General features: G+C 46.6%; 1 protein-coding gene across 3 annotated transcripts in view; it reads left to right on the plus strand.

The window, feature by feature from the left end:
* LOC147030296 (general transcription factor 3C polypeptide 3-like) overlaps positions 1–27200 on the plus strand; it is a 58930-nt gene that overhangs the window by 9279 nt on the left and 22451 nt on the right. Inside the window, exons 2-4 of one of the 3 annotated variants that reach the window (XM_085874223.1) lie at positions 2801–2897; positions 3567–3738; positions 18245–19568. In XM_085874223.1, coding sequence (XP_085730349.1) covers positions 2880–2897; positions 3567–3738; positions 18245–18399 — 345 coding nt within the window. In that variant the 5' untranslated portion in view covers positions 2801–2879 and the 3' untranslated portion in view covers positions 18400–19568. Of the gene's footprint in view, positions 1–2800; positions 2898–3566; positions 3739–13747; positions 16771–18244; positions 19569–27200 lie in introns of those variants that run through there. The other 2 variants (XR_015056298.1, XM_085874224.1) reach the window with 2 other exon arrangements.

Below are 27200 nucleotides of genomic sequence, written 5' to 3' on the forward strand. Positions count from 1 at the left end.
TCTATGGCTCTCTCTATTTCAGGAATATCTTCAGAAATGTTTCCATTGATTTGTGATTGAAAATTCTAATGGGTGTTAAAACTAGGAACCATTTCGCGGGTTGAGAGACATAAAGTTGTAACTGAAAATTTAACTGAAAATTTACCATATCCTGCAAATCGCTAAATAACGGTGTTGAAAGACATTTTATTCAATTTCGCCAAAAATGCAGTTACAACATTATGTCTCTCAACCCGCGATTTATTACCTCTGCCACTGAAGGTGAAGGAGGTTATGTTTTCATCTCTCCCTCTCTCCCCCTCTCTCTCTCTCTCTCTCCTCTCTCTCTCTCCTCTCTCTCTCTCTCTCCTCTCTCTCTCTCTCTCTCCTCTCTCTCTCTCCTCTCTCTCTCTCTCCTCTCTCTCTCCTCTCTCTCTCCTCTCTCTCTCCTCTCTCTCTCTCCTCTCTCTCTCCTCTCTCTCTCCTCTCTCTCTCCTCTCTCTCTCTCCTCTCTCTCCAGGATATATCAAAAAGTTGTGGACGTATTTGGATGAAACTTGGTGGACACATTGTGTGTGTGTAGCAAGAAAGAACTGATTAGGTTTTGGTAAAGATCCAGATCTGACTACTAGAATTTTTAAAAGTGATTCTTCACCATTGAGAGATAGGGTGAAAAACGATATGGAACACAGATTCTCAAAGTTTTGGATGGATTCGGATGAAACTTGGTGGACAGGTTTGGTGTGTGATAAGGAATAAATGATTCGATTTTGGTGAAGATCCGAATCTGGATATGAGAATTATTTAATTTTTTTAAGTGATTCTCCACTATTGAGAGATGGGGCCAAAAAATAAATATAGCATGATATTTCAAAAATGTATTGGGCCTGATATGTTCTTATGCATCAGGCATTGCGTGACGGAGGTATGCGCTCTCCCGAGTGCTATTGTGTGGTGGAAGTATTTCTAGTTTTGAAATGTTATTGGTTTAATTTTTTTTCCAAATTCGTCCATCAAGGTAACCCATTGTGCTTGGAAAAGTTAATGGAAATCGACACTGGAGCTGCAGATCGGCCATCCCAAATTATCAGGAATATAATAGATCTGAGTATTTAGGGTGAAATGGAGATTAAAACAATCCAAATTTTACCTTTCATTTGGCCTTGCAGTTGAAATATAATCAAATGATGTTTCATACAAAAGTTTCCCTTGCGTAGTCTTGTTCTTTGTTCCAATTCTGTTTCAAAAATGGAGTTGTTTTTTGAAGCGTGTTGTTGCAGCAAATTTCTGCCTTAATCTTAAGGGATCACTGCATCAGCAGCACATCCAGAAATGATTTGCTGAGCAACCTGGTGAAACATATGTGAAAAATAATGTATTTTCATTTTAAGTGTTAACGTACTTTTTAGGTCATCTCTACCGAGATGACCTAATAAAGCCGGACCAAATGTATGTCCGTACGTCCGTCAACAATTTTTCTTTCCGATCTTGATGAAACTTAGTATGTGGGTAGAGGTCGATGAGTGTTGCACAACGATATAACTTTTGTCTGGGTTCAAGGTCAGGGACGAGGTCACGTAAGTTATAAAAATCGCCATTTTCAAAACTTTTCTAGTCTGCCATTCTACAAGATATTCGGCAACTATTTATTGATTATGATAGTAAAAAATATTCTCTTGTATCTAACCAGACAGATTTTTGAATTTCCTTCCCGTTTGATCATCACGTGATCTGGAAGATGGCCAAAAATGCCGATGCGATTCGCAAAGAAGGAAGGAAGGAGAAATGAAATATAAATATAAAACACATTTTTAGCCTTTTATATTTATACATTTTCCGCCGAAGGTGCAAAAGTTTCAAAACCCGAAATGTAAACGTCGGCATTTATTTTCAAAATATAATTTCGTGCGCGCGCCAAAATGCCGAGTCATCTTTAACCAAACTGCGCAGTCGTCCGGTCATGGCGTCTGAGCAGTGGCCAGCGTGGTTCAGATTGACTGTGGTTTCTGGGGCGAAGGTGATTGTTAAGAAGTATGGCGGCGGTATAAATTCGAGTGACTGTATTGGTGATTTAATCACGCAACATCTTGACAACGAATATTCTGGCCGAACGATTGCATCAATTCAGTGCATCAGCAGGGATAATTCGCAGGCTCCTCTCGATCGTGCCGATATCTAACATAATCATCGGCGGACATAGGGCTGCAGGCTGTGGGGCGAGGCCACGCATCCCGGATGAGGGGATAAGTGACAAATTATGCTACATGCTTCGGGCTTTCTGATTAATATATCAACGAGTACATTCCATAATTAATGAATTAATAATTAATGAATTTGCTTGCTCTAACGATTTTTCAAACCTCAATATCTCTATAAATACTTGACCAATTTTCATTCTGAAAGTTGCATTATAATCAGTGAAGAATACTCTACAGCATTATCATAATCTCCGAGAGCTAAGCCTATTTTTTCGTTTTTTTTTTCTACAACCGGAAGTGAAATGTCCCCAGAGGGTGGACGGACCGGAAAACCACGTATTGCACTTACTGGTGATTCTGATGTGTTAATCCGGGTACTAAATGAACAATACATATTTATTAATTATTTCATTATTAGTATTATCCTAGTGTATCTCTGTGAACTATTTCAATCTAAACAGTTAGTTTGGACTATTTCGCGGTTACCTGACCTGAACATTGAGAACTTGTGGTATTATAGAGATGACCGTCACCCCCACACGTGGGTAATTTTTTCTTATGATAAAAAGATCTTGAGTGAAGACAAGTATTGTCTACATAAATACATTCTGTTGTGATTTTAGGAACAATTGTGATTTGTGAACCACCCATTGACACATTGATGTGAAAGCAAAACTAATCGTCTGCCTGATCCACAAGAAGATGCTTCAACCAGTTAAGGTAAAAGTTATTGTTGACACATATATATATATATATATATATATATATATATATATATATATATATATATATATATATATATATATATATATATATATATATATATATATATATAGTTATAGGGGAATATCAATTCTAAACTGAAGGCACCACCAAATAGTGAAGCTGCCCAGTAGGCAAGACCCATTTCGGACTTTTCTACCACCGAGTGGTCTCCATCCGGGACTGTGTAGTCACCATGTGCCTAGTTTTAAGTGTCATTCCAGGAGGAAGAAGGCATCATCTAACTGCAATTGACAGATGAGGCTTAACATCGTTTTCCTTGATAAATTGTGTTTTTCTTGCGAAATGATGTTAGGTGAGGTCTCACTAAATGGGAGTTAAGTGCCTTCAGTTTCGAATTTTGGGCATATAGCTATATTTGGGCTGCCATGTACGTTGGGCATAAAGCCCATACATTTTCAGTTTAAGAGCTCATGTAAATTGGATGCAGTATCAGGAATCATTAGCAAGTGTCGTAGTTACGAAAGATAATGGTTTTCAGGAGGTAGTTGTCCAGAATTTGTGACATTTACACATTTGTTGTACCCATCAGTAACACTATGCCCACTCCTTCCTTTGTGAACTGTATACTCTGCTCTTCTTTGTTGGATTTGCATCTGATAACAGCAACTGGTAGCTTGGCTCATGGAGCAGAGCTTGGAGGAGGTGGGAGACCTGTATCTTGATGTAGCTGAGAGTTTCATGGAGACTGGCGAGTATGAAGGAGCCCTCCCTCTTTTGAGTTGCCTTGTTTGCTCAGAGCAGTACAACCTGGCTGCCGTGTGGCTGCGCCATGCAGGTAAAGCTTTTACTTGGTTAAAGAGGGTCTATTTGTTTTGTTTGCCTTTTTATGACTTTCCTATGTTTTCGCATTCCATCTTTGCTTGTGTTTCTGGACTCGCCCTGCATGTGCCGAATACAAACTCAAAAGAAAGCGGGTGGTTCAATTCCAATTAAGACCTGCATTAGCTTCATGCTCATCTCCTTTCACTCTACTCCCTGCAATTCATAGTCTTTTTCTTTCACAGTTTTCAGAAAGCACCACATTGAAAGGTTCAGTTAGAATTAGATGCTTGCATCATATCGTGTGCGTGGGAATTTTGTGGGTTTATTGAACGTACGAGAGCTGATCAATATGTACATGTAGTGGACAAAAAATGGAAACGCCAATGTAAAGTCACTTAATAGGGCATTGGGCCACTACATGTGGCCAGTACTTGCCATGGCATTAAGTCCACCAGCATCAAGAATTCTGCAGGAGGGATGCAGAACCATCCTTCCATGAGGAAGTCAATCAACTCGCACCTCTTTCAATGGACGTGGAAAATGCTGTCTCAGGCGTCATTCCAGAATGTCCCATAAATTCTCGATTGGGTTTAGACCTGGTGACTGAGAAGGCCATGACGTATGGATAACATCAGTGGCATGAAATTATCAAACCATTGGGTGACCACACATGCTCTGTAGATGGGGGTATTGTCATCTGGGAAGATACCGCTCCTGGCAGGAAAGAAATGCTGAAACATGGGGTGAAGATGATCACTCGTACCATTGAGTAGCGATTGTCATTGACCTTGCCTTCTTAGGGAATGACAGCACCCAGACCATACCAGGAAAATGTGCCTTTCAACATTACAGAACCACCAGAACCCTTCAGTGTTGGAACCCACCACTCAGGGTTGTTGAGTTCTTTCGGTTGGTGCCACACGTGCAATCATCTGTCTGTTGAGAACATGGTGAAGGACGATTTATCTGATCATATCACGTTTCTCCACTGCTCAGTCGGCCATTGCTTGTACTCTTTGCCCCACTGGACTCGCAAACGTGCAGTGCCACGTGTGATGGGCGGTTTGTGCACAGCGACCCGACTATGGTATTCCGCTCTGAAGTTTTCATCGGACCATTTTTAGCTCACCTGGACTTTAGTCAGGTGAGCTTATGCAATCGAGCAGTGTCTGTCGGTGAGTGAGTCATTCAGTCAGTCAGTCCAGAAACACTTCAGTCATTATCGCTTGAACCAAACACACGATTTTGATGAAACTTGGCGACAAGCTTCATATATGATGCCTGACGAAGGTGTATTGACCACATCAAAATCTGTGTTCATTAAGGGTGTCTATGGGGGGAGGGGGTCAAACCCCTCCCCCTCCCCCTTCCCCGCTCCCCACCCCCCAAATAGGTATTTCCTCTCTTCTCCAAAATTGCACACACGGTTATGATAAAACGGACCACAACCTTCATCACCCATTACATACCAAAGTTTATTGACCGCATCAAAAATCTGCGCTCATTAAGGGGGTCTACGGAGGTGGGTGGGTGGGGGGGGGGTTGTACCCCCCCTAAAATAAGTATTTGCTCTCTTCTCTGAAACTACACACATAATTTTGATGAAACTTGACCACAACCTTCTTCACCCATGATACCAAAGTTTATTGACAGTATCAAAATCTGTGCTTATTAAATGCAGTTTTTCCAGAGTTTCATCTTTCTGTCTATAAATAATGGGATTGGTTGACCTGATGAATGTGGCCTCCATTGCATGAAGGTAAGCTAAACTGCGTCCTCTACACAGTATTTTTTAGCTCACCTTCGTGCAATGGAGGCCACATTCATCAAGTCAACCAATCCCATTCTTTGTAGACAGAAATAATTTGTCCGAATTTTTTTTATCTATTTTGACTATGATGGCTTGACTGTGACAACTCTACCACAGTCAACATTGAGTCATCATGAAAACCATCACCCCCCCCCCCAACTAGCCCTCAGCTAATTAACATTATGTTTCTGCCGGTACTTTGGTGATTCATCTCTGCCTAATCATTATTCATGATGGTTCACATCACAATAAGTTGAATGGCACAATTCGTGGGTCCATCACGTGTTCTGAGGTCGTATTCCTGGCAGAACCTCCGGCAGGTGTCTACATATGATTTAGTCTCATACCACAGAGCCACCACTTTTGTCTTCTGCTTCACTGTCAATGGCATAGTTGAGCGTTGGAGCTTGAATTCCCAGGGAACAAATACCATAATGACAACACCAAACCATGAAAAAGAAAATGGTATATATTCAGGTCAAACAACAGCATCAGGTCAAAAAACAAAGAAATGGCAGGAAGCCAAAATTGTCTCAATCTTTTTGAAACACCCTGTATGATTTTTCCCACGAAGCTACAATACACGTTCAGGAAGCGGGTCATGTTCGCAGCTCGTGGAAGATGTGTTTTTTGCATACATACAGTATTGTCCAGTGAGTACATCCATCTGCTTTGTGCGTGGCTCGTGGAAGATATGTTTTAGAACTATGTTATGCTCACGGCTCGTGCAAAAAAAGAAGAATCTCCGTGAAAACCACGAATACGTGGGGCAATTTCCCGCGAATCTAGGAGCGTGTCGCAAATTATCAACCGCGAATACGCGGAACCACGAATGTCAGGGTCCGGGTGTATATCGGTGATGCAGTGCCCCTGTTACCAATAAGCTGGTATTCTTTTTGCCGACCTCAGAAGGATGACGGGCAGAGTCATCCCTCCTGGTGTTACCTCAACGGCCCGACGGGCTTTAACTCAAGACCCGAAGATCTTGAGCCAGTCACCTTAAAGGTTCCATGACACCCAAAAGTACTGAAATTGCATATATATATATATATATATATATATATATATATATATATATATATATATATATATGTCCTATCGGAGTTTTTCATCGTGATTTCAGATCTGACAATGTTTTTTCACAATACTCGTTCTGCAAAATGTAAAATTAAAAAAACAAACATCTTCGGGAACGCCCCTAAAAATTCTGCCGAAATCTACTGAAAGGGGCGTAACCCACATGACGTCAGCTGCAGGACGACAAAGGCTGCACGTAAATTACTCGGGTTGGTGGTCTACGTGATTCTATTGGCTTCCTGTGCGTTTCCACATTCGATTGGTCGACTCAAACGCTTCGTTCATTTCTGCTTTAAAAAAATCAAACATTTGGTTTTGAATAATGGATGACATGGACTTTAATTTGTCTGGTAGCGACAGTGAGTGTGAGAGAAATGAAGGATTTTGGTCTGAATCAGATGGAGAATTGTCGGATAATGTAGTCGCAGGAGGTGAAGTTCAGGTAGCTGGAAATGAAATACGGCCTTACCAGTTCGAGCCCGAAGCAGGACAAGCAGAGGAAAATGGCGATGAAATTCCCGGTGTTCATGATGATCGGGAGGACATCGAAGGAAGACTTGGCAATAACAACTGGTTCGACTAAATCCTATTCGTAATTCAATAATGTAAATTTGATTTGCATACTGCTCGATATCAGAAATATTTTAGGGAGGTGACGTGACCAGTGCAGCGCAGCGGACATGTTGCACCGCGGCGAATGAATTGCAAGCAAGGCCAGCGCATGTCATCGGCCGTATCTCTCCGCGCATAAAATGAAGCAATCTCGCTGCCCGGATACGATGATAACTTGTGTGCAGAACACACCTTGTGACACAATTGTCTAGAGTCGTCCGATAAATCTGACGTTCTGTTGCATTTATATTTATTTTATTTCTACTGTCGTCATGACTCGCCGGTAGAAAACAATGAAGAAAAGAGAATAATAAAAGAAAGCTACAATACGTCAGATTTATCGGACAAGTCGGACGGACGACGGATTTATCGGACAAGTCGGACGGACGACGGATTTATCGGACTCGTCTAGATTCTAGAGTTGACAAGTAACTTGTATTAGCATGCACACAATGTATGTCAATGCGTAAGAGTACCGAGGCTATGAGGCCGTGTAATAGGACAGATAAATGTGTCTTTCATAGTTGTGCCAACATATTTTCCCTGTTCATTTATTACAGCATTTTGGCTAAATGTTAATGAATAGCAAGCCAATGGAAGCAGTACCTTCACTTTAGAATAAACCCATGAATGTCGAGTGCAGCCATACCTGGCTTGCATGTATGTGGAATCGTACCTATCCCAGCAGGCTAGTTTCAACGAACAATTCAATAAGCTGCAAAATGTTGGTGCAGGTTTTTCACATTGTTTGATTTTAAAATTACCTCCTTTTGCCTTGAAATGATGCAATATTAATCTTTAGTATTTTACTTGTATGTCCCTGTAAGTTTATTTTTTAATGGAAAGGTTCAACAGTCACATTTTATATTTTGTGGACATGGTATAGCCCTTTATTGTGCATTCATGTATTGGATTTGTACACGACTACGACAAGGTAGTGAAGGGATAAATAATTGCCTCGTGATTGTTGTGCGTACAAGGCTCAGAAGCAGAATTTCTTTTCCGCGAAACAATCACAGGAATTAAGACGATCGGTGAGATAGCAAACGCATGTGCACAATGCATTTGTACGTACTTTATATGGCGCGCGACATCTAATCAATGCACTCTGTGCGAGTCGCGTTCTGGAGATGACGTGAACGGTCACGTGACCTGCGGTTCGTTGAAGTCAACTTTTTTGAGGGGCGGGGCATAGCAAGTTGTGAAAAGCACCATAAATGTTCGAAATATTGGTCTAATTATCCCATTTTTGATCTTAAAAAAGAAACATGGGTGATTTCTTCATGAGGAAGGTCAAGTTAATATATAAATAACAAAGTTTTGAGTGTCATGGGACCTTTAACCGTTAAGCCAGCATCAGGCTTTCCCAAATGTAGCATTAAGTAATCATATGTGTGCCCTCCCTCGGTTAGATGTTAAACTCGGTTGTGGGGGGGGGGGAGGGGGATGAATAGCATAACCCAGCTCGTAAAATTTTAATTTGGTTGACCACAAAGCACATGGTCGTTAATATTCTGATGTCACATAATGAAAATTTAGAGAATATATTGTTGCGGGCCGGGTATTGGCGACGAGCACGACCGCAAGATGGAGCTGCAGGGTCGACTCCACCGATCACCCGGAATTTAGATCGTACCTCTTTGGAAAACTCCGAAAAATACGGGACCTTTATCGGACCGAAGTTCGCCAATACATCGACCACGTGGGGTACGGTCGATTTCCAATTTACTGAAATACCCACATGGTCCAAACTACCAGGGAAATTCACCCTCGGCGATGCTCCTATGTAACGAGTCGCTAGCGTACTCGAACCATGTGCGACCCGACCGGATGGTCACCAAGCTTTCGTCGGTCCAAATGTCCCTTTTACAACGGCAACAGCCTGACTATTTCTCCAACACGCACCATATTAAACCAATAAAAGAAAGACAAAAACAAACCGATACATTTAACACATGGGTATATTTATTAACAATAGGGAACTGAGGGGAGCACCTCAGGGCAGAGTTATCCGAATATTAATAAGCACGTTTGTACAGCAAGGCACTTAACAATTCATTACTTAGCAGACTGGTGCCACAAACACACATACGCACACACGCAAAATAATCGGACCAAAATGATCTTTATTGAGGCCTCCAGCTCGGATGGAAAGGGCGAGCTGAAGACCAGATTCTGCCTCAGACCTGTCCACCTCGTGTGGTCTTCGCCTTGAGTCGACCCGGGCACCACTGAGAGGCGAGCCGAACCCAGACACCGGCGAACTGTGATCAGCCTCCTCAGCTCCGCTCAGCGCTCATCCTGGCAATCAAAACCTCACCTCCGTATCCCTCCGAGAGACGGCGTGCACCCTTGTGGCTCCGGTGGTGAACCGTGTCTCTGAAGCCCAAGGTGTTGATCATTGGGAGGAGGAGGAGGAAAAGACGCTCTCTCCACAAGGATTCTCTGTTCCTTTTTGTCCTCTCCAGCGCGCTCGCTCAGGCGTGATCATTCTCGGGCGGGGCTCGCTCAGGCGTGATCATTCTCGGGCGGGGCTCGCTCAGGCGTGATCATTCTCGGGCGGGGCTCGCTCAGGCGTGATCATTCTCGGGCGGGGCTCGCTCAGGCGTGATCATTCTCGGGCGGGGCTCGCTCAGGCGTGATCATTCTCGGGCGGGGCTCGCTCAGGCGTGATCATTCTCGGGCGGGGCTCGCTCAGGCGTGATCATTCTCGGGCGGGGCTCGCTCAGGCGTGATCATTCTCGGGCGGGGCTCGCTCAGGCGTGATCATTCTCGGGCGGGGCTCGCTCAGGCGTGATCATTCTCGGGCGGGGCTCGCTCAGGCGTGATCATTCTCGGGCGGGGCTCGCTCAGGCGTGATCATTCTCGGGCGGGGCTCGCTCAGGCGTGATCATTCTCGGGCGGGGCTCGCTCAGGCGTGATCATTCTCGGGCGGGGCTCGCTCAGGCGTGATCATTCTCGGGCGGGGCTCGCTCAGGCGTGATCATTCTCGGGCGGGGCTCGCTCAGGCGTGATCATTCTCGGGCGGGGCTCGCTCAGGCGTGATCATTCTCGGGCGGGGCTCGCTCAGGCGTGATCATTCTCGGGCGGGGCTCGCTCAGGCGTGATCATTCTCGGGCGGGGCTCGCTCAGGCGTGATCATTCTCGGGCGGGGCTCGCTCAGGCGTGATCATTCTCGGGCGGGGCTCGCTCAGGCGTGATCATTCTCGGGCGGGGCTCGCTCAGGCGTGATTCATTCTCGGGCGGGGCTCGCTCAGGCGTGATTCATTCTCGGGCGGGGCTCGCTCAGGCGTGATTCATTCTCGGGCGGGGCTCGCTCAGGCGTGATTCATTCTCGGGCGGGGCTCGCTCAGGCGTGATTCATTCTCGGGCGGGGCTCACTCAGGCGTGATTCATTCTCGGGCGGGGCTTGACCCTTTCCCTACTTGGCGCCCCGCCAAGCGAATCGGTGGGTGGGGGCATGACCTTTCCCCTCCTGAGTGTGCGGGGAATGCCGGGAGCAGAGGGTTTTCGTCGTCGTTTTATTTGGAGCTGGAGTGGTCCGCAGCTGTTGTTGTAGTTCATGTTGGTGGAAAAAATGTAAAAGAAAAACCCGAACTGTCAAAATAACTTAACAGCGCATGAACATTCAATTACCCATTCGACAAGGGACGGGAAGCTATCTAGCCACATTCACTTATCGATATAACTGAGCTATAGGACCTGTATGTTGAGTGCAGTAAACTTCCAAATTCGTAACACTACCCCTCCCCTTTTTGAGACTCGTCCCGAGTCATCAAATTTTCGTGTGACCAGCATGTGTAAATTCTCCCTGAGTACATTTTACCTTCGGATCCCTGAGTGTGACATTTTTTTCATACATGTCCCAAAAAATAAATAACCTAATGCGCTGTGTAACTAACTAACTGACTCATACAGACGACTTAACTAAAATTGCCGGTGCTCCGACAAACAACAGGTGTGTTAACTTATTTACAATTTTTACCTTATCTAATATTTACACTAACCATGGCCCAGGACTGGTGATCTGTGGCAAAGAAGGCACGGCAAGGTTAACAGTTTTGTGTGGGTGAGTGCTCCGCAGCTGAAGGTCAGTCGTCCTCAGGGCCTGCTCAAAAGGTCCCCCTTGAGTGTTCCCTTCGGTGAACCCTTTTGCTCTCTTCCTTTCATACCCCCAGCTGCTGGAGGCAACTCACTCTACCACGGCATGCCATGTGCTGTCCCACAGGCCATTTGAAGAGGTAGCCGTGCTGCCCAATGCAGTCTCTGGCTTCTTTGTGCAAAAAGAGGTGGCCAGGCTGCTCACTGCAGTCTCTGGTTCATGGAAATGAATGGATGGAAGCAAAAGACGAGAATGATAGATGCAACCGATGCATGGGCTGCTCAATGCAGTCACCGTGATGTGGCTGCCTGCAGGGCAGTCCTTGCAAACACTGGATGATCCTGGCGCACATGGTGATGAACGGTGACACAGGGGCAAATGCAAACATGGTAGCAGGCATGGGGTTATGGCAGAGGCAGGCGAACAAGGCATGGCAAGGCAAATGCGGAACAGCAAGTACAGTACGTGATGTGGCTACCGGAGTGCTCAGTTCCTCAATACTGACCACAGGCTTGTTGTAGCAACTCTAAAGCTGCACCTTAAATCCTGGAGAATGGTACCATCCCAGCCGAGGCTGGATGTTGCCAAGCTCAGGGATGAGAGAGTAGCTGAGGAGTTTGCGAACAGGCTGAGTGGACACTTGGGGGGTCTGGGTACTTTGGGGGGTCCTGAAGAGTTGTGGAGCGCCTTCAAGACCACCGTCCTTGATGTTGCCGGTGGATGCCTTGGAGCTCACCGCAGGGCAAAGAAGAATTTTGTCTCTCAAGGGACACTGGATACCATTGACCAGAGTCGCAGGGCCAGGCTGAATGGCAGAGCTGAGCTGTTCAGGGAGCTGAGGCGTAAAACTGTACGTGCACTGAGGGTGGACAAAGAGGCCTATGTGCGAGGAATCTGTGAGGGGGTAGAGCATCACCTGTGGACAGGTGATTCTCGTCCCGCTTTCAGGGGAATTCGTACATTACGTTCATCCAAGCCCATCCCTCGGAGCACTACAGTTCGAGCAGAGAGTGGTAGGCTCTTGACAGAGGAGTCTGAAGTGAAGGCCCGCTGGGCCGGTTACTTTGAGCGGTTGTACCAGGCTGATCCCCCAACTGTCGAGTTGGACGTCAAGGGTGTTACAATCCCTGTTGCTGACCCTCGAATCAACTGTGGTCCACCTACACTTGTGGAAACACGGGCTGCGGTGAACCAGTTGAAATGGGGCAAAGCTCCAGGGATCTGTGGCATCCATGCCGAACTTCTCAAGGCTGGTGGAAATGCTGCACTCGTGTCGTTGCATGCAGTTTTGTGCTCTGCCTGGAACACAGGCATCATCCCAACTGACTGGAAGAGGGGCCTTGTTGTCCCTCTCTGGAAAGGGAAGGGTGATCGCCAAGACTGCAACAACTACCGACGGGTGACGCTGCTCTCAGTGCCGGGCAAGGTCTTTGCTCGGATAATTCTCGATAGGGTTCGCCACCATCTGCTTGAGCACCAGCGTCCAGAGCAGTCAGGCTTTACACCAAAGAGGTCAACGATTGACCGTATCCTTGCACTTCGTGTCCTCACCGAACGCAGAAGAGAGTTTCGGCAGGGGCTGCTTGCAGCCTATGTTGATCTCTGTAAAGCGTTCGATTCAGTGAATCGGGATGTCCTCTGGAGGATTCTTGGTCTTCGTGGGGTGCCACCAAAACTGATCGATCTGATGTCTGAACTCTACTCTGGTACTGAGAGTGCTGTGAAGTGTGGTGGTACCATCTCTGACTTATTTCCAGTTGTTACTGGAGTTCGTCAGGGATGTGTACTTGCCCCCACACTTTTCAGCACTTGTATGGACTGGATTCTAGGGAGGATGTCGGAGAGATCAAGTTGCGGTGCGTCATTTGGGAATGTCAAGATCTCGGACCTTGACTTTGCAGATGATGCAGTCATCTTTGCGGAGACTTTAGACATCCTCTTGGGGGCCCTCGAGGTGCTGAATGAGGAGTCGGAGCCGTTGGGATTACGGGTTTCTTGGGTCAAAACTAAGATCCAGGCTTTCGGTGACATCTTGGATGCTGCTGTCCTGTCTGTGTCTGTTTGTGGTGAGGATGTTGAGGTCGTGGAGAGATTCACTTACCTTGGCAGTGATATTCATGTCTCTGCTGGCTGCGAGTCAGAGGTCAGTAGACGTCTGGGTCGGGCCTGGGGAGTCATGGATTCACTGGATCATGGGGTGTGGCGCTGCCGGTACCTGTGCGGGAGGACGAAAGTCAGAGTCTTCAGGTCCTTGGTACTTCCAGTCTTGCTCTATGGGTGCGAGACCTGGACTCTGACCAAGGATCTGAGACGGAGACTTAATTCCTTTGGTACCAGGTCTCTTCGGAGAATCCTTGGCTATCGCTGGTCAGATTTTATGTCCAACGAGCGGTTGCTGAGAGAGACTCGGATGACATTTGTTACCTGCATAGTCCGTGAGCGTCAGTTGCGGCTGTATGGACATGTGGCTCGTTTTCCTGACTCTGATCCTGCTCACCAGATTCTCTCAGCGAGGGAGTCTCATGAGTGGAGGAGGCCAGTGGGTCGACCACGTGCCTCATGGTTGCAACAGGTTGACCATCATCTCAAGGAGATGGGGATGGGCCTGGCATCTGCCTGGGGGATGGCCAGACGGAGGCCCCTGGAGTACTGGCGGAAAGTGGACGCAGCGACGTGCTGTTCTGGCACATGCTCCCATACCTGACCTGACCTGACTCTAAATTGTAATTGTGCTGGCGTTTTATTAATTTAATTTTTATGCTACAAGTCGAATTGGCTGTCAGTGTTCCTTCCCTTTAGCCAAGAGTCGTTTGCCCTAAATGTTGATAAAAGTATTGTCTTGCTATGGAACAAGGTGACCTTTCTGATAACACCAAGGTTGTTATGATTACAAAGTTGCTTTTCACCTAGAAGACACGTATTGCATTTTGGAGTTCTTTGTTTAAGGCTCAACAGCCTCCACCACTCTCCCATAAAAAGCATATACAGTAAATACCAGAAATTGTAATCTTGTTTTCGTGCAAGCACGTGTGGATGTATACCATTTCAGTGGGTTGCACTCCTTGGGACTGGCCAAGTACCAAGTATAATAAAACTCTGATGTAATGTACTTTCACGTTGTGGCAAGTGAATTGATCTGTCTGTCATTTGAACAACAGGATTTGCATCGAGTCGGTTAAACGATTGATTAAAAGTAAATACAGGACAAAATAAAACGTTAGGCAATAACTTCCACAACAAATGGGGGCTCGTCCGGGATGTACTAACTCCCAGCAGGCGATCCATGGTCTGGAGGGACGGCAATCGCTTGAGCATGGTAAGCAGAGAGCGTTCGCCCTTTCCCTCTGACGACGGGGCTGTTCTCAATGGGTAATGCACATCGAGAACAAAGGAAAGTACATGTCAGAGAATTTTATTGATAGAAAGAAGAGGATCCTGCGGAGAGAGTCTGTTTTAAGCAAACGATAAGTACTATAGTTGTAGAAAAATGCTGGAGGAGAAGAGGGGTCAGATAGATGGCCAGATAGCATTGCCGCTCGAGGACGAAGGAGCAGGCGCAAAGGGAGGTGATGGCACAGTGCAAGAAGAGGCTCGACGAGGAGCCAGAGGAGTAATTAAATGGGCATGACGAAGCGACATGCCACAAACCGCGCAGAAGAAATGCGTGAGATATATGTTTGACGAGTATGGACCTGATTCTGTGAGAGACAGAGACAGACAGACGTGCAAGCAATATTTCCGACGCAGGTAAATGGGCGAGGTAAACGAGCCAGGAGAATGGCAAAGAGGGAAAATAGATAAGTGTTATGAATATTCGTTGAGTTACCTGTTTGTATTTCTGGTTTGTTGTATTGTATTGTGTGGAGGTGTTACGGATTTGTAAATGCAATGATTTGCACGAAAACGTTTTGTAGAGTGCAGGAGACGATTGACCGGCTGGGAGCGTGGCTGGTGATTTGCATTGAGATGTATGTGTTGCTGAGTGAGTGGAGAAATGAAACTTGTGTGAGTCTAATAGATTTCACTGCAATGAAACGTGCTCTATTGGGACTTGGCTTTGAAAACTTGTGGGAATGCACGCGTGGACGGTAAAATGGAGATAGAGATTGGTCGTCATCGTAGATCGTGAAGAGTTTAGATGAGGTGAAATGCGCACACCGATTCCAAAGGAAAAACGATGATGACCGACTGCACGTGCTGCTAATTTACAGTGCATGGCGGATGTCGTTTGTGTGGGAGTGTTTTTGCCGGATTGAGAGGTGTGTGTGTGTGTGTGTGTGTGTGTGTGTGCGTGCGTGCGTGCGTGCGTGCGTGCGTGCGTGCGTGCGTGCGTGCGTGCGTGCGTGCGTGCGTGCGCGCGCGATCACGGAATTGGAATCACGCGTGGTCGTCAGGAGGGGAGTCTGTGCAAGCCTGACTTGCTAAGCTGTTGGATTATGTAAAGATTGTTCGGGGATGTCTGACCATCATGGGGTTTATGACTGAAAAAAAAAATTAAATAATTGTGTGAATTACTGTGGGGATCTGAGATTTTTTGCTTCGATCAACGTTACAGGTTCGTTTTAAAGTCAATTTAAATTCTGTTTTCATTTTTGATGGTCGTTAAGCATGCTTAATACTTGATTGTAGAAAATCTGGAAAAAAAACTGATATTTTATGGGGTTTTTGTGGATCACGTGACGCCGCGGGGTTTAGCAGGCACGACAAAAGCCCGAGAATTGTCTCGTCGAGGGACTGCTTATCGTGAGGGTCTACGAGATGAATGATAACATTTTAGAAGGGTTGAGGGCGTCCTTCACAGGTTTCTGTAACAATTCCGATGAAAAATGAACATTTTAAGGTTTTGTAAAAATATTTGTCACATGACCGCACGCGATCACAGGCGAGTCTATGAGACGCAATGCTCGTGAGTGTGCGTGTTGACGTAATCGCGCATCGGCTCAGCGCCCTTCCAAGCTTGAGAGTGCAATTAAATCTGACCTTTTCATTGTGTTAATCTGCATTTAACGGTAAATTGTTAGGTAATTATTCCTTTCCCCTCGTCATATTGCAAATTCTCATCCAAACTTAAAATGAAAGGAATCTGAAATATACTTTTAATGAGGGAAATGTATCGTGCGTTTGATAGCAATGTGTGTCGGGGAAATTATGCGTTCTGTGTGAGCCATGGTAGTGTAATGCCAACCTGTGGTTCTTGCCTGTCTTTGCGTTTTTTTCCACCGGATGTGGAAAGAACTTCCTGTTCCTTGTTGCTTGGCGTTTGTGGCATGAGGGTCGGGAGCTACACTGTACAGGTCAACCCTCTCAAACTGAGTCTGTTTGGGGTGGGGTCCATTTGGGGAAGCAAGTGTTGAAGGTTTATTTAAAAGCCATAGGGATTTTGGATAAATTGAAATAACAATTGTGAATGTGGGATATATTCGGAATGTGAAGTCCAAAGGGAGGTGAGCTCTCACAGGCATTATGAGGATTTGTAATTACTCAACCCGGCAGGTTTGAGTGCTGGGCAAGCTGTTAGGACGTGTCAGAAATGTTTCGAAGATTTTGATCTGAGTTGTAACCATTGTACTTAAAAGATGTGATCTAAATGTAGAAACGTGATTTGGAATGATTTTTTTTAATGGTTTGATGATGTTTAGCACGTGGGGCGATTCACAGATAATAGATGATGCCCTCGGATGGACGTTGAACTCGGCGTGCCGTTTTATTAGTCTGAGAATGTTAACGTTGATAGATGAATGAATTCATGTTACCTTTTATAATGATTGATCTGTTAACGAAGTGTATCAGGTAGTGGAAAAATTGGGTTAAAATACAGGACAAAGAAATGTAACAAGTTCCACACCGAGCAAAATATAAAGTCTTTTGATCTGAAAGCATGTCTGCCAAGGTCAGCTGTCTGCACGAATGGCAGAAAGCAAAACATCTCTGGTGGCTTTGTTTGTGCCTCTGGAGGAACCGCTGGGATATTATTGATTTGTTGGATTCATTCATGAAATATTTAATTTGATTAGAATTTTGTTAATTACAAATGATTTGACAATTTTTATACAACTGTTTAAAAAACAAAAAACGGAGATTTAAATTGTATTAATTTGTTTTGATAAATGAAAATGGATTAGTAATTGAGAAGGTCAGAGGAAGTGATAGATCGCTCGTGTATGTGAAGTTGGTTATATTGCTGTTTTGGTGAGAGAGAAGTGGACAAGATGGACAATGTCAAAGATGTAAAATGTTGATCGAGTTCTGGAGTGATGATAGAGATTGGTTAAACAAAGAAATGGATGCTCATTAGGTTAATTAAATAATGTTAGCATTTGGTGTTGATTAAACTGTTTGCATGTGATATTAATATTATGGGGGAAAAAAAAAACTTTTGTTTTGAGATTACAATTTGAGAATCCTGTTACCTTAGGACCTTGTTAATCTGTTAATTGAGGATAGGGAAAAGTTACTGAGAATTGAATCAAGATAATATAATGGCAGTTGCTCTGGAACTACTTGTGAATGAAACTGTAAATTGTTTAGCAGATATGAATGATAAATGGTAACTGTGCAAAATCGAATCAATTTGGATTCAGTACTTGGAAGAAATAGCCTACTTTTATATTTTTGTATAGATGATGGAATATTTTTGGTGAAAAGAATTATTGATTGCAAATTGGAACCCTGATAAAGACTGTTGCTTTTCTCCATGGAAATAGCAAATGATGAATGATTTGAGTATACATTCAACTGAGATTTCTGTATATTTTAGTTGTCATTTAGGGAAATAATAAGGAAAGAGATAAAATATTGATAATGCAAGTTGAATGCTTCTGCAAGAACCTTTGTCAGTCATGTTGAGATACATGAGCCCATGACGTTTACTGATGGCATGTTTAATCGATGTTAACCTTCTTTTTGTTTGTTTCGGAGTGTTGAGAGCAGTTGAACCATGCAATGTACGATTTCGTCTCGTGAAGCTTTGGAAAGAACTTCCACCGAAAGATTGGACGATGGGGAGAACCCAGATTTTGGTGATTGGGCATTCAACACGTGATCATGAAACTACCCCCTTCCTGACGCGATAAGATGAGCAATGTGAAAAATGAAAGAAAAGAATAACCCACTGAGGAGAAGGTTGAGCAAAGTCTTAACGTCGGCGTTGTGTGGTGCCTGCCTGGAGGAATGTCCTCAACCACACTCTCAATTGCTGCTCTGCAAATACATCGTGAACTTGCTGTGGTTGCTTCAATGCATGACGAAGGCCTGGAGGTCCACACGGCGAGTCCTCTGCAACATGTGTTCAATGGTGCGGGTGGGGGCTCGTGCTGCCACCGCGACTACATCTAACGTGCACAGCTCGCTTGGTGAATCAAACCTGATTGCACAAACTGCTGCTGCGGGGCCCCAGGCTGTGCTGGAGCTGGATCTCTGTTCACCTCTCGAGTCCTTTTCATCTCCTTAAACCCAGTGTCAGGCCCAAGCTCATACGTGCCAACATCTACCTTCTCTTCAGCTCAAGGAGTGCTTCGACTGTGTTTCCCCTTGGGTGCTGATCTACAACCTGACCTGTTTATCTTCTGGCTCCGGGTCGCATGTCTTTTCAATGTGTGACACATGCTGATGAACAGGCCATGAATTAAATGGAAATGCACTCACTCACCTGGCTGGGATACTATTGAAATGGTCGTTATCCAGCATTCTTCTGATATGAGCACTCGCTGCCATTGTTGATTGAGCTTGTGTAATGAATATATTTTCTCCTTCAGGAACGGGATATGGAAATCATGTGTAATATAATTATACAAATTTTCCTTATAAGGAAAAAATGGGGGAATTGTGGAAGAAATAATTATATTAATGTACTCTAAATTGTAATTGTGCTGGTGTTTTATAAATTTAATTTTTATGCTACAAGTCGAATTGGCTGTCAGTGTTCCTTCCCTTTAGCCAAGAGTCTTTTGCCCTAAATGTTGAGAAAAGAATTGTCTTGCTATGGAACAAGGTGACCTTTCTGATAACACCAAGGTTGTTATGATTACAAAGTTGCTTTTCACCTTGAAGACACGTATTGCATTTTGGAGTTATTTGTTTAAGGCTTAACAGCCCCCACCACTCTCCCATGAAAAGCATATAAATACCAGAAATTGTAATCTTGTTTTAGTGCAAGCACATGAGGATGTATACCATCTCAGTGGGTTGCACTCCTTGGGACTGGCCAAGTACCAAGTATAATAAAACTCTCTGATGTAATGTACTTTCAAGTTGTGGCAAGTGAATTGATCGGTGTGTCATTTGAATAACAGGATTTGCATTGAGTCGGTTAAACGATGATTAAAAGTAAATTCAGGACAAAATAAAACGTTAGGCAATAACTTCCACAACAGAGTGAATGTGGAATGCATGGTGCGAATGAATGATTGGGGGAAGGAGTGATTACCACTCAAGGGACCCCACGGTCAGTTTAATGTTAGTTAAATTTACAAAAAGGAGGTCGTTTTGTTGTTGGTGTCGAGAGAAGGCACGAAACCCATTTGGAGGGGTGCAGGAGTAAAATTGACCGGCTGGGAGCGTGGCTTGGGAAGGTGAGTACCGAGTAGTGGGCACCCCAGACACCGAAGTAGTAGGCCAAGGGTCCAAGGGACCGGGATAGTGTACTGGGCACAGACGACCCGCATATCGGGACCCGGAGCATCAAAGATGCCACGTGGGCATGGAAGGGGGGGCAATGCCAGGAAGGGCAACCCCCCTTGTTCATATGGAGCAGGTAGGCTCGGAGACAGCCTCAGGGCACGGGGGTGCCATAGATAGAGTCTGGCAGAGGGGGAATCCCTGCCAAGTGAGCCACACTGCCCAGCCATGAAATTGTGCAAGGGCACGAGTGAAAATTTGAGGGCTAGGCCCAAATTTATAATGGACACCAACACAGGCGACGGGAGTCATGGTTTTTAGAACCGATTGTTTAAGTGACAGGCGTGTTGGAAAGCCCCGGGGATAGCTTAAAGTGTAATAAATGCTAGGATAGTTAGGAAATGTACCCCTTCGCAACATCCATCCCTTGGCTCTCCGTAGGCCGCTGGACCCACCTTGGTAGATTGCTGAAATCTGAGGAGGCCATTCTGAGGCTTTGTTGGGTCTCGAGACAGGATGCTCGTTTCTCCCTATTCCCCTGCAGAAAATGATTTTAGGGGTTGGGAGTAAGTTTGATGGACAGGATAGGTTAACCGGACAAAGACAGGAAATGGGTTAGGGAGACAGAATTATCAGAAAAAAAAAATAAAAAGGGGCTAAATTTGGTTGTTTTGTGTTGCAAATTAAGGGAGTGGGTATGGACAGAGACAGGCAAAGGCGATAGGTTGGGGGGAAACAGTAGGTTAGGTCCGAGCCCGCTTTCAGAGCGGCCGGCACCACCGCACTAGCTCCAGACCCACGCGGAATGAGACCAGAGGCCAGCCAGCTTCACCTGCCGCCAGCCTGTTGTACTGTACTTGCTGTTCCGCATTTGCCTTGCCATGCCTTGTTCGCCTGCCTCTGCCATAACCCCATGCCTGCTACCATGTTTGCATTTGCCCCTGTGTCACCGTTCATCACCATGTGCGCCAGGATCATCCAGTGTTTGCAAGGACTGCCCTGCAGGCAGCCACATCACGGTGACTGCATTGAGCAGCCCATGCATCGGTTGCATCTATCATTCTCGTGTTTTGCTTCCATCCATTCATTTCCATGAACCAGAGACTGCAGTGAGCAGCCTGGCCACCTCTTTTTGCACAAAGAAGCCAGAGACTGCATTGGGCAGCACGGCTACCTCTTCAAATGGCCTGTAGACCTTGCAGTTCTGGATCATCCTCCAACGACCGTCAATGAGGACATGGTCAATCTCCTTTGCCACACCGCCAGCGTTGGAATACCAAGTCCAGCGATGAGCTTGTGGGCGCTGAAACCATGAACCAGCCACCCTAAGTCCATGACTTCTTGCAAAGTCAAGGAACTTAGTGCCATTCTGGTTCATAGTTCCTGACCCATGGGGACCAACACACACCTCATAACCGTCCCTATCAGCTCCAGTCGATGCATTGAAATCCCCCAAGACCAGAAGTGTATCTAGTCTGGGGCACTGATCAACCACAGACTCGAGTGTGGCGTAGAATGCATCCTTCACGGTGAGATCACTCGCCTCAGTCGGAGCATAAACAGAGACCAGGGAAATGACACCTAAGGAGTGACGAATCCTTAATCTCATAATACGCTCGTTGACCGGTGTTACCTCAACTATCATTGGGGTCAGCTTATTGGACACAACTACAGCAACTCCTTGGGTATGGTAACCATCAGAGCGACCAGACCAATAGTAGGTGTAACCACCCACCATTATCTCGCCGCAATCCGGTCTCCGAACCTCAGAGAGAGCTGCAATCCCGATGTCCAAACGCTTGAGCTCACATGATAACAGAGACAGGTGATCATCCTCTCTTAGGGATAGGACATTCCAGGCACCCACCCGAAGGGACCGCCTCAGGTTAACCCAAGGAGACCGCCGTCTGGTGGACGACACCTCAGCACCACTCCGACACACTCTCCCGCAATCTGACCCAGGGATGTTACCCCGTGGTTTCCCTCCTATCAAAGATTGGGGGTCCCGAAGGCTTTGCCCCAATCCCGTCATCCGGTGAGCTGCCCTGCGAAGGGAAGCTGCACAGGAGGTACTCCCACGGAGTGGGTTTTCAGATTTTTTTGCGTTTTTGCGTTTTGCGGAATGAAGGGTTTTACGGTGGCCGGAGTGCAAATCCTGCCACCAACCTCCTTTATAAGAAGTGACCCAACTGCAGGAGGACGTCCGCAGACACAGTTGGGCACTAGATATGGATGGCCGTTGGCTCACAAGGAGCTCCTCCGCCCTTTGATTTAGAGTACATTAATATAATTATTTCTTCCACAACTCCATACACACTCAGGCCTGCTGGCCCTCACTCATTCAGCAAGTACATTTTTCTCTTTCCAATTCACACCAACACTCCACACTGCAAACTAAATTCCCCTAACTATCTCGTGCTCCCTCGTCATCCCTCATCCTAACGCAAGTTCCTTTTAATCTACGCAGCTAAGCTACATCCCCACTACACATTCCATGTCTGTCCTCTCCCAGAAAATCCATTTTCTAAATCTATCCTAAAATCCCTCTAACCCATTCTATGGGCTCCATGAGGAACAACCCATGTCCCCATGAAGCCGGTCTAACGAGCGCTAACCCATCCCACTAACTAGTGCTTCCTTTGCCCAAACTAGGATGCTTGCCACATCCTGTCTGGGGCCGTGTACTCGGAGTGAGGCTTTTTTTTTCTTCTTCTTCTGCAGTGCCATAGTAGCGGTTTATGGCACGCCTGTTCATCCCCATGGGCGGTACCAACATCCCCTCCGATGGCCGATCCATGCAGCCATGACGTCACCCCTGCACATCATAACAAGCACTCGCTTTCGCGGGATTCCCCACACGAGCCCACGTGCGCTGTTTCCCCGGCATTCGTGCCGCGAGATTCCCGCCGATGACGTCACTCGTGCACCGAGCCTGCGCGGTTTCCCGTGCAGGCCAGCATGCACGCATCATCCCGGAAACCCGCTCCGCGTGTTCCACGAACAGAACACGCAGCATGCAGCATGTGGAGCCCCGCACATGAGCCCACGGCGGAACCCTCATGTTCCAAATTCACCCAACACTCGCTGACATTTTAGTCGTCCACGCGGCCGGCTTGTGTCCGACGTGGATCGTTTCCAGGTTGGATCGTGAAGACGCGCGCGTGCAGGCCATGCGCGAAGTACGCCACGGACCCCGTACGAGCCATCGCGCGAACACCAAAATATCTCTATACGGTGCATAAGGCTCGCCACACCCGTCTCCCGTCTGAATCCGTCCGCGTTTCAACTCCCCGCATGCACTCACTCACGCCATTTCACTCGCGCCATACGCACGTTTCAACACATCCTCACCACTCATACTCTTTACCACACACACCGGGACAATCACACTGGGGATTCGCGCTACCACAAGCAATCCCGGAGTCTCTTTACCCCCAAGCTCCGCGTGTACCCATTCCCAGCACCCATCCGCTCTACCTCAATCGGACCCATCTCGTCGCGATCTGCCTCGAGAGAGCATATTTCCTCCCTCCGTTTCTGAAGGAGGCTATCCTGCTGCTCACACCAGGTCTCAACACAGTCCCCAAGCTCAACCCCCTTGGTCCCCTCTTTGCTCTATGTGTGTGTGTTCATCAATTACTTTATTTACTTCATCCTCTACCTCCTTTAATTTCTCCATCACCTCTTTTGTTTCTGCCGTCGTCCCCTCGTGTCTCACCCTACACATTTTGGTCTCCCCAATTACCATGACAGCGTCTCTCGTCCCGACCTTACCCGCCTCCATTGCGGGCCGGACACATTGCACACGCCGTGTTGGTTCGGTCCCTCTGCCACGTGGTGCCGCCATGATGCCTTTTATGCCCGTTGTCCACATTTCGCCACGTCTAGGCGCCATTATGCCTATTATGCCCGTCTGCAGGCTCAACACCATGCTCTGCATTTCACCCCGCTGCGTTTGCATATCACCCCTCCGTCGGTTTTCCATTGCTTGCATGTTCGCATCCATTACGCGCTCCATGTTATTCACATCGTGCGCGTTCGCATCCATTTTGTGCTCCAAATCCCCTTTCAATTCTTGCATGTTCGTTTTCATTTCTTGCGCATCTTCCTTCATCATTCTCATTAACATTTCCCCCAACTGGTTGATGTCAACCGACCCTGACGATGCCGAATCGCCTCGATCGGTCGCGGTTTCGCTGGGGACAGGGAAGCAAATTTGACGGGGCGCTCTTGCGTCGCCGCTCCCACTGCGCCCATTACGACCTCTGGGTCCAGTTGTGGGGGATGGTCAACCTGCATGGCGGTGTCCTGTACGGTGGTTTCGTCCTGGACCATAGATTCGTCTGACACTACACTACCACTACCCACCTGCCTCAGCTCGTCTTGGTTCAACATGTTGCGTGCTGGGAATAAATTAAAAAATGCTCGTAATTTGGGGAAAACGGGGGGGGGGGGGGTTCACTCCCTACACCCCTGATCCGAATCAGTGAAATTCGTGGAGACGGAGGGGTTCGAATTCCGCTCCTGAACACTAATGTTGCGGGGCCAGGTGTCGGCGACGAGCATGACCGCGAAATGGAGATGCAGGGTTGACTCCACCGATCACCCGGAATTTCGATCGTACCTCTTCGGAAAACTCCGAAAAGTACAGGTCCTTCATCAAACCAAAGTTCCCCAATAGATCGACCACGTTGGGATAGGGTCGATTGCCAATTTCAATTTACCTAAATACCCACTTGGTCCAAACTACCGGGGAAATTCACCCTCGACGATGCGCGTACGGAACGAGTCGCTCGCGTACTCGAACCGTGTGCGACCCGAGCGGATGGTCACCGAGCTTTCGTCGGTCCAAATGTCCCTTTTACAGCGGCAACAGCCTGGCTATTTCTCCAACACGCACCGTGTGAAACCAATAAAAGAAGGACAAAAACGAACCGATAATTTAACACATGGGTATATTTATTAACAATAGGGAAATGAGGGGAGTACGTCCGGGCAGAGATATCCGAATATTAATAAGCACATATGTACAGCAAGGCACTTAACAATTCATTACTTAGCAGACTGGTGCCAGAAACACACATACGCACACACCCAAAAGAATCGGACCAAAATGGTCTTTATTGAGGCCTCCAGCTCAGATGGAAAGGACGATCTGAAGACCAGATTCTGCCTCGGACCTGTCCACCTCGTGTGGTCTTCGCGTTGTCGACCCGGGCACCAGCAAGAGGCGAGCCGAACCCAGACACCGGCGAGCCGCGATCACTCTCCTCAGCTGCGCTCGGCTCTCGTCCTGGCAATCAAAACCTCGCCTCCGTATCCCTCCGAGAGACGGCACGCACCCTTGTGGCTTCGGTGTTAGATCGTGCCTCTGAAGTCCAAGGTCTTGATCATTGGGAGGAGGAGGAGGAGGAAAACCTGGTGTAGACCTGAATCTGGATACAAGAATTATTTATTTTTTCCAAGTGATTCTTCACCATTGAGAGATAGGGCCAAAAACGATGCAATGGGCCAGATATGTTCTCGAGGATCAGGCATTGCATGGCGGATGTATGTGCTCTACCGAGTGCCCTTCTTGTTTATTCTTTTAATAGTTGGATGTGCTGTATGCAATTGACATGTGCGTAATGTGCTTTTTGATTTGTTGAAACACTCATTTATTTCTCCACTGTCTAGTTTTTCATTGAATTCCTTTGTATGCTTACTCGTACCAACCTATACTGGTCCCCAAGTCATCCTTTTGAAAGGTGGAACCATGAGGAGAGGTCAGTGCTGGCTTGATTGATGCCTTTCCCTCCCAGGGCCGTGATGCTCTGGGCCATTGTCCTCTCCCCTCTCCGTCCCCCACTGTACTCCAGCACGTCTCAAGTGCTGACTACCACAGCACAGAGGTGGCAGACTGAAGCTCCAGACCACTGGAGCGGATGTCTGTAGCAGTTTGGGACTATGAAACCATCCATTGGTTCATATGCGGGCCCCTGTGACGAATGCCGTCCCAGCGTCCAGATCCAGTCCATCGGATCTGTGCTACTAGCGTGGCAGGCAAGACCATTTGCCCGTAGGAGTACGGGGCACACTGCTCACTGACATTGCTGGGATGGCAGTGTCAAGCACGCAATGACCCAGCAGATAACAACGTACGGCGAGCCCAACCCAGGTCAGGAACGTGAAGTTGCCGATGGAATGCCCGTCGTCGACCCCAACAGGTTCCCTTGAGAGGAACATGCCATACGCAGTGAATCGCAAGCACCGTGGAGAAATTCTGAGGGAGTGGAGTAGGACCTGTGTCAACGGGGTACTCCCTTCTGGGACATAGTGGTAGTACCGCATGTCCGACATGAAGGACCCATCTCCACGAGTCCAGCCGTACCACCCCCTGGTCACTGCATGCAGTGGACCAGGGGATAGGAAGGCACGCCGCAGCTCGAGGTGCCACGTGACTGACTGACGTCACTGGAGACACATGTCGGTAACAGGAGCACCTGAATTGCTGTCTCAAAGTGCCAGTTGTCCAAAAGTCATTGTATGGATTTGTATTTTCTTGGAGACTTTTTTTTATTCATTATTATCTTGCCAAAACGAAGTTTTTGCAAGATATGTTAGTCAGCTTGTATGTTTATTTATTTTTTTTATTTTTTTTTGCTTGTCTGTAATCACGTATAAAAAATTCTGCTGAGCAGAGTTTTCAATGGAAATTTTTGTAACTTCGCATATCAGAGGCCTATAGAGGTCCCTTTCAGCGCATAAAATTTTGAAGGTCAAGGTCAAAGGTCAAGGTCACTTTGTCACAAATCAGGGGAGTCGACGAAACCCTTATTTTTGAGTAATTTTGATGGGATCGTCTTCAAACTTCATGGGAATATAGTTCATGGTCTGGTGCTCAGCTGATTAATTTTTGGTGGCGATTGGCCTTGACCTTCATGGTTAGCGCCTCAGGTCAAACATATTTGACCCCAAGGTTAAATGTTCAAGTTTTAGGAACCATATCGTGTAGTACCTCAAATTGAACACCTCGATGAGTGCTTTCTAGATATGTCAAGCTTGAAAACATTATGACGTCATTTGGTGACGTTATGAGGCAAACGCATATTTTTCATGGTTACTCTGTAGAACGATTCTTATCGGAATCTCTCGTAGGCAGATATTCCTCAAGGAATCGCTCCTGGTGGATGGCAGCTCTTTTCACCTCAGTGTGACCTTAAAGAAGTCACACGTGGTCACCTTTTGGCAAGATACGGGTCACCCTGCGGGTGACATT

The sequence above is a fragment of the Eptatretus burgeri genome, chromosome 3, assembly GCF_056783735.1.
Source record: "Eptatretus burgeri isolate ZD-2024b chromosome 3, Ebu_testis_v1, whole genome shotgun sequence".
NCBI lineage: Eukaryota > Metazoa > Chordata > Myxini > Myxiniformes > Myxinidae > Eptatretus > Eptatretus burgeri.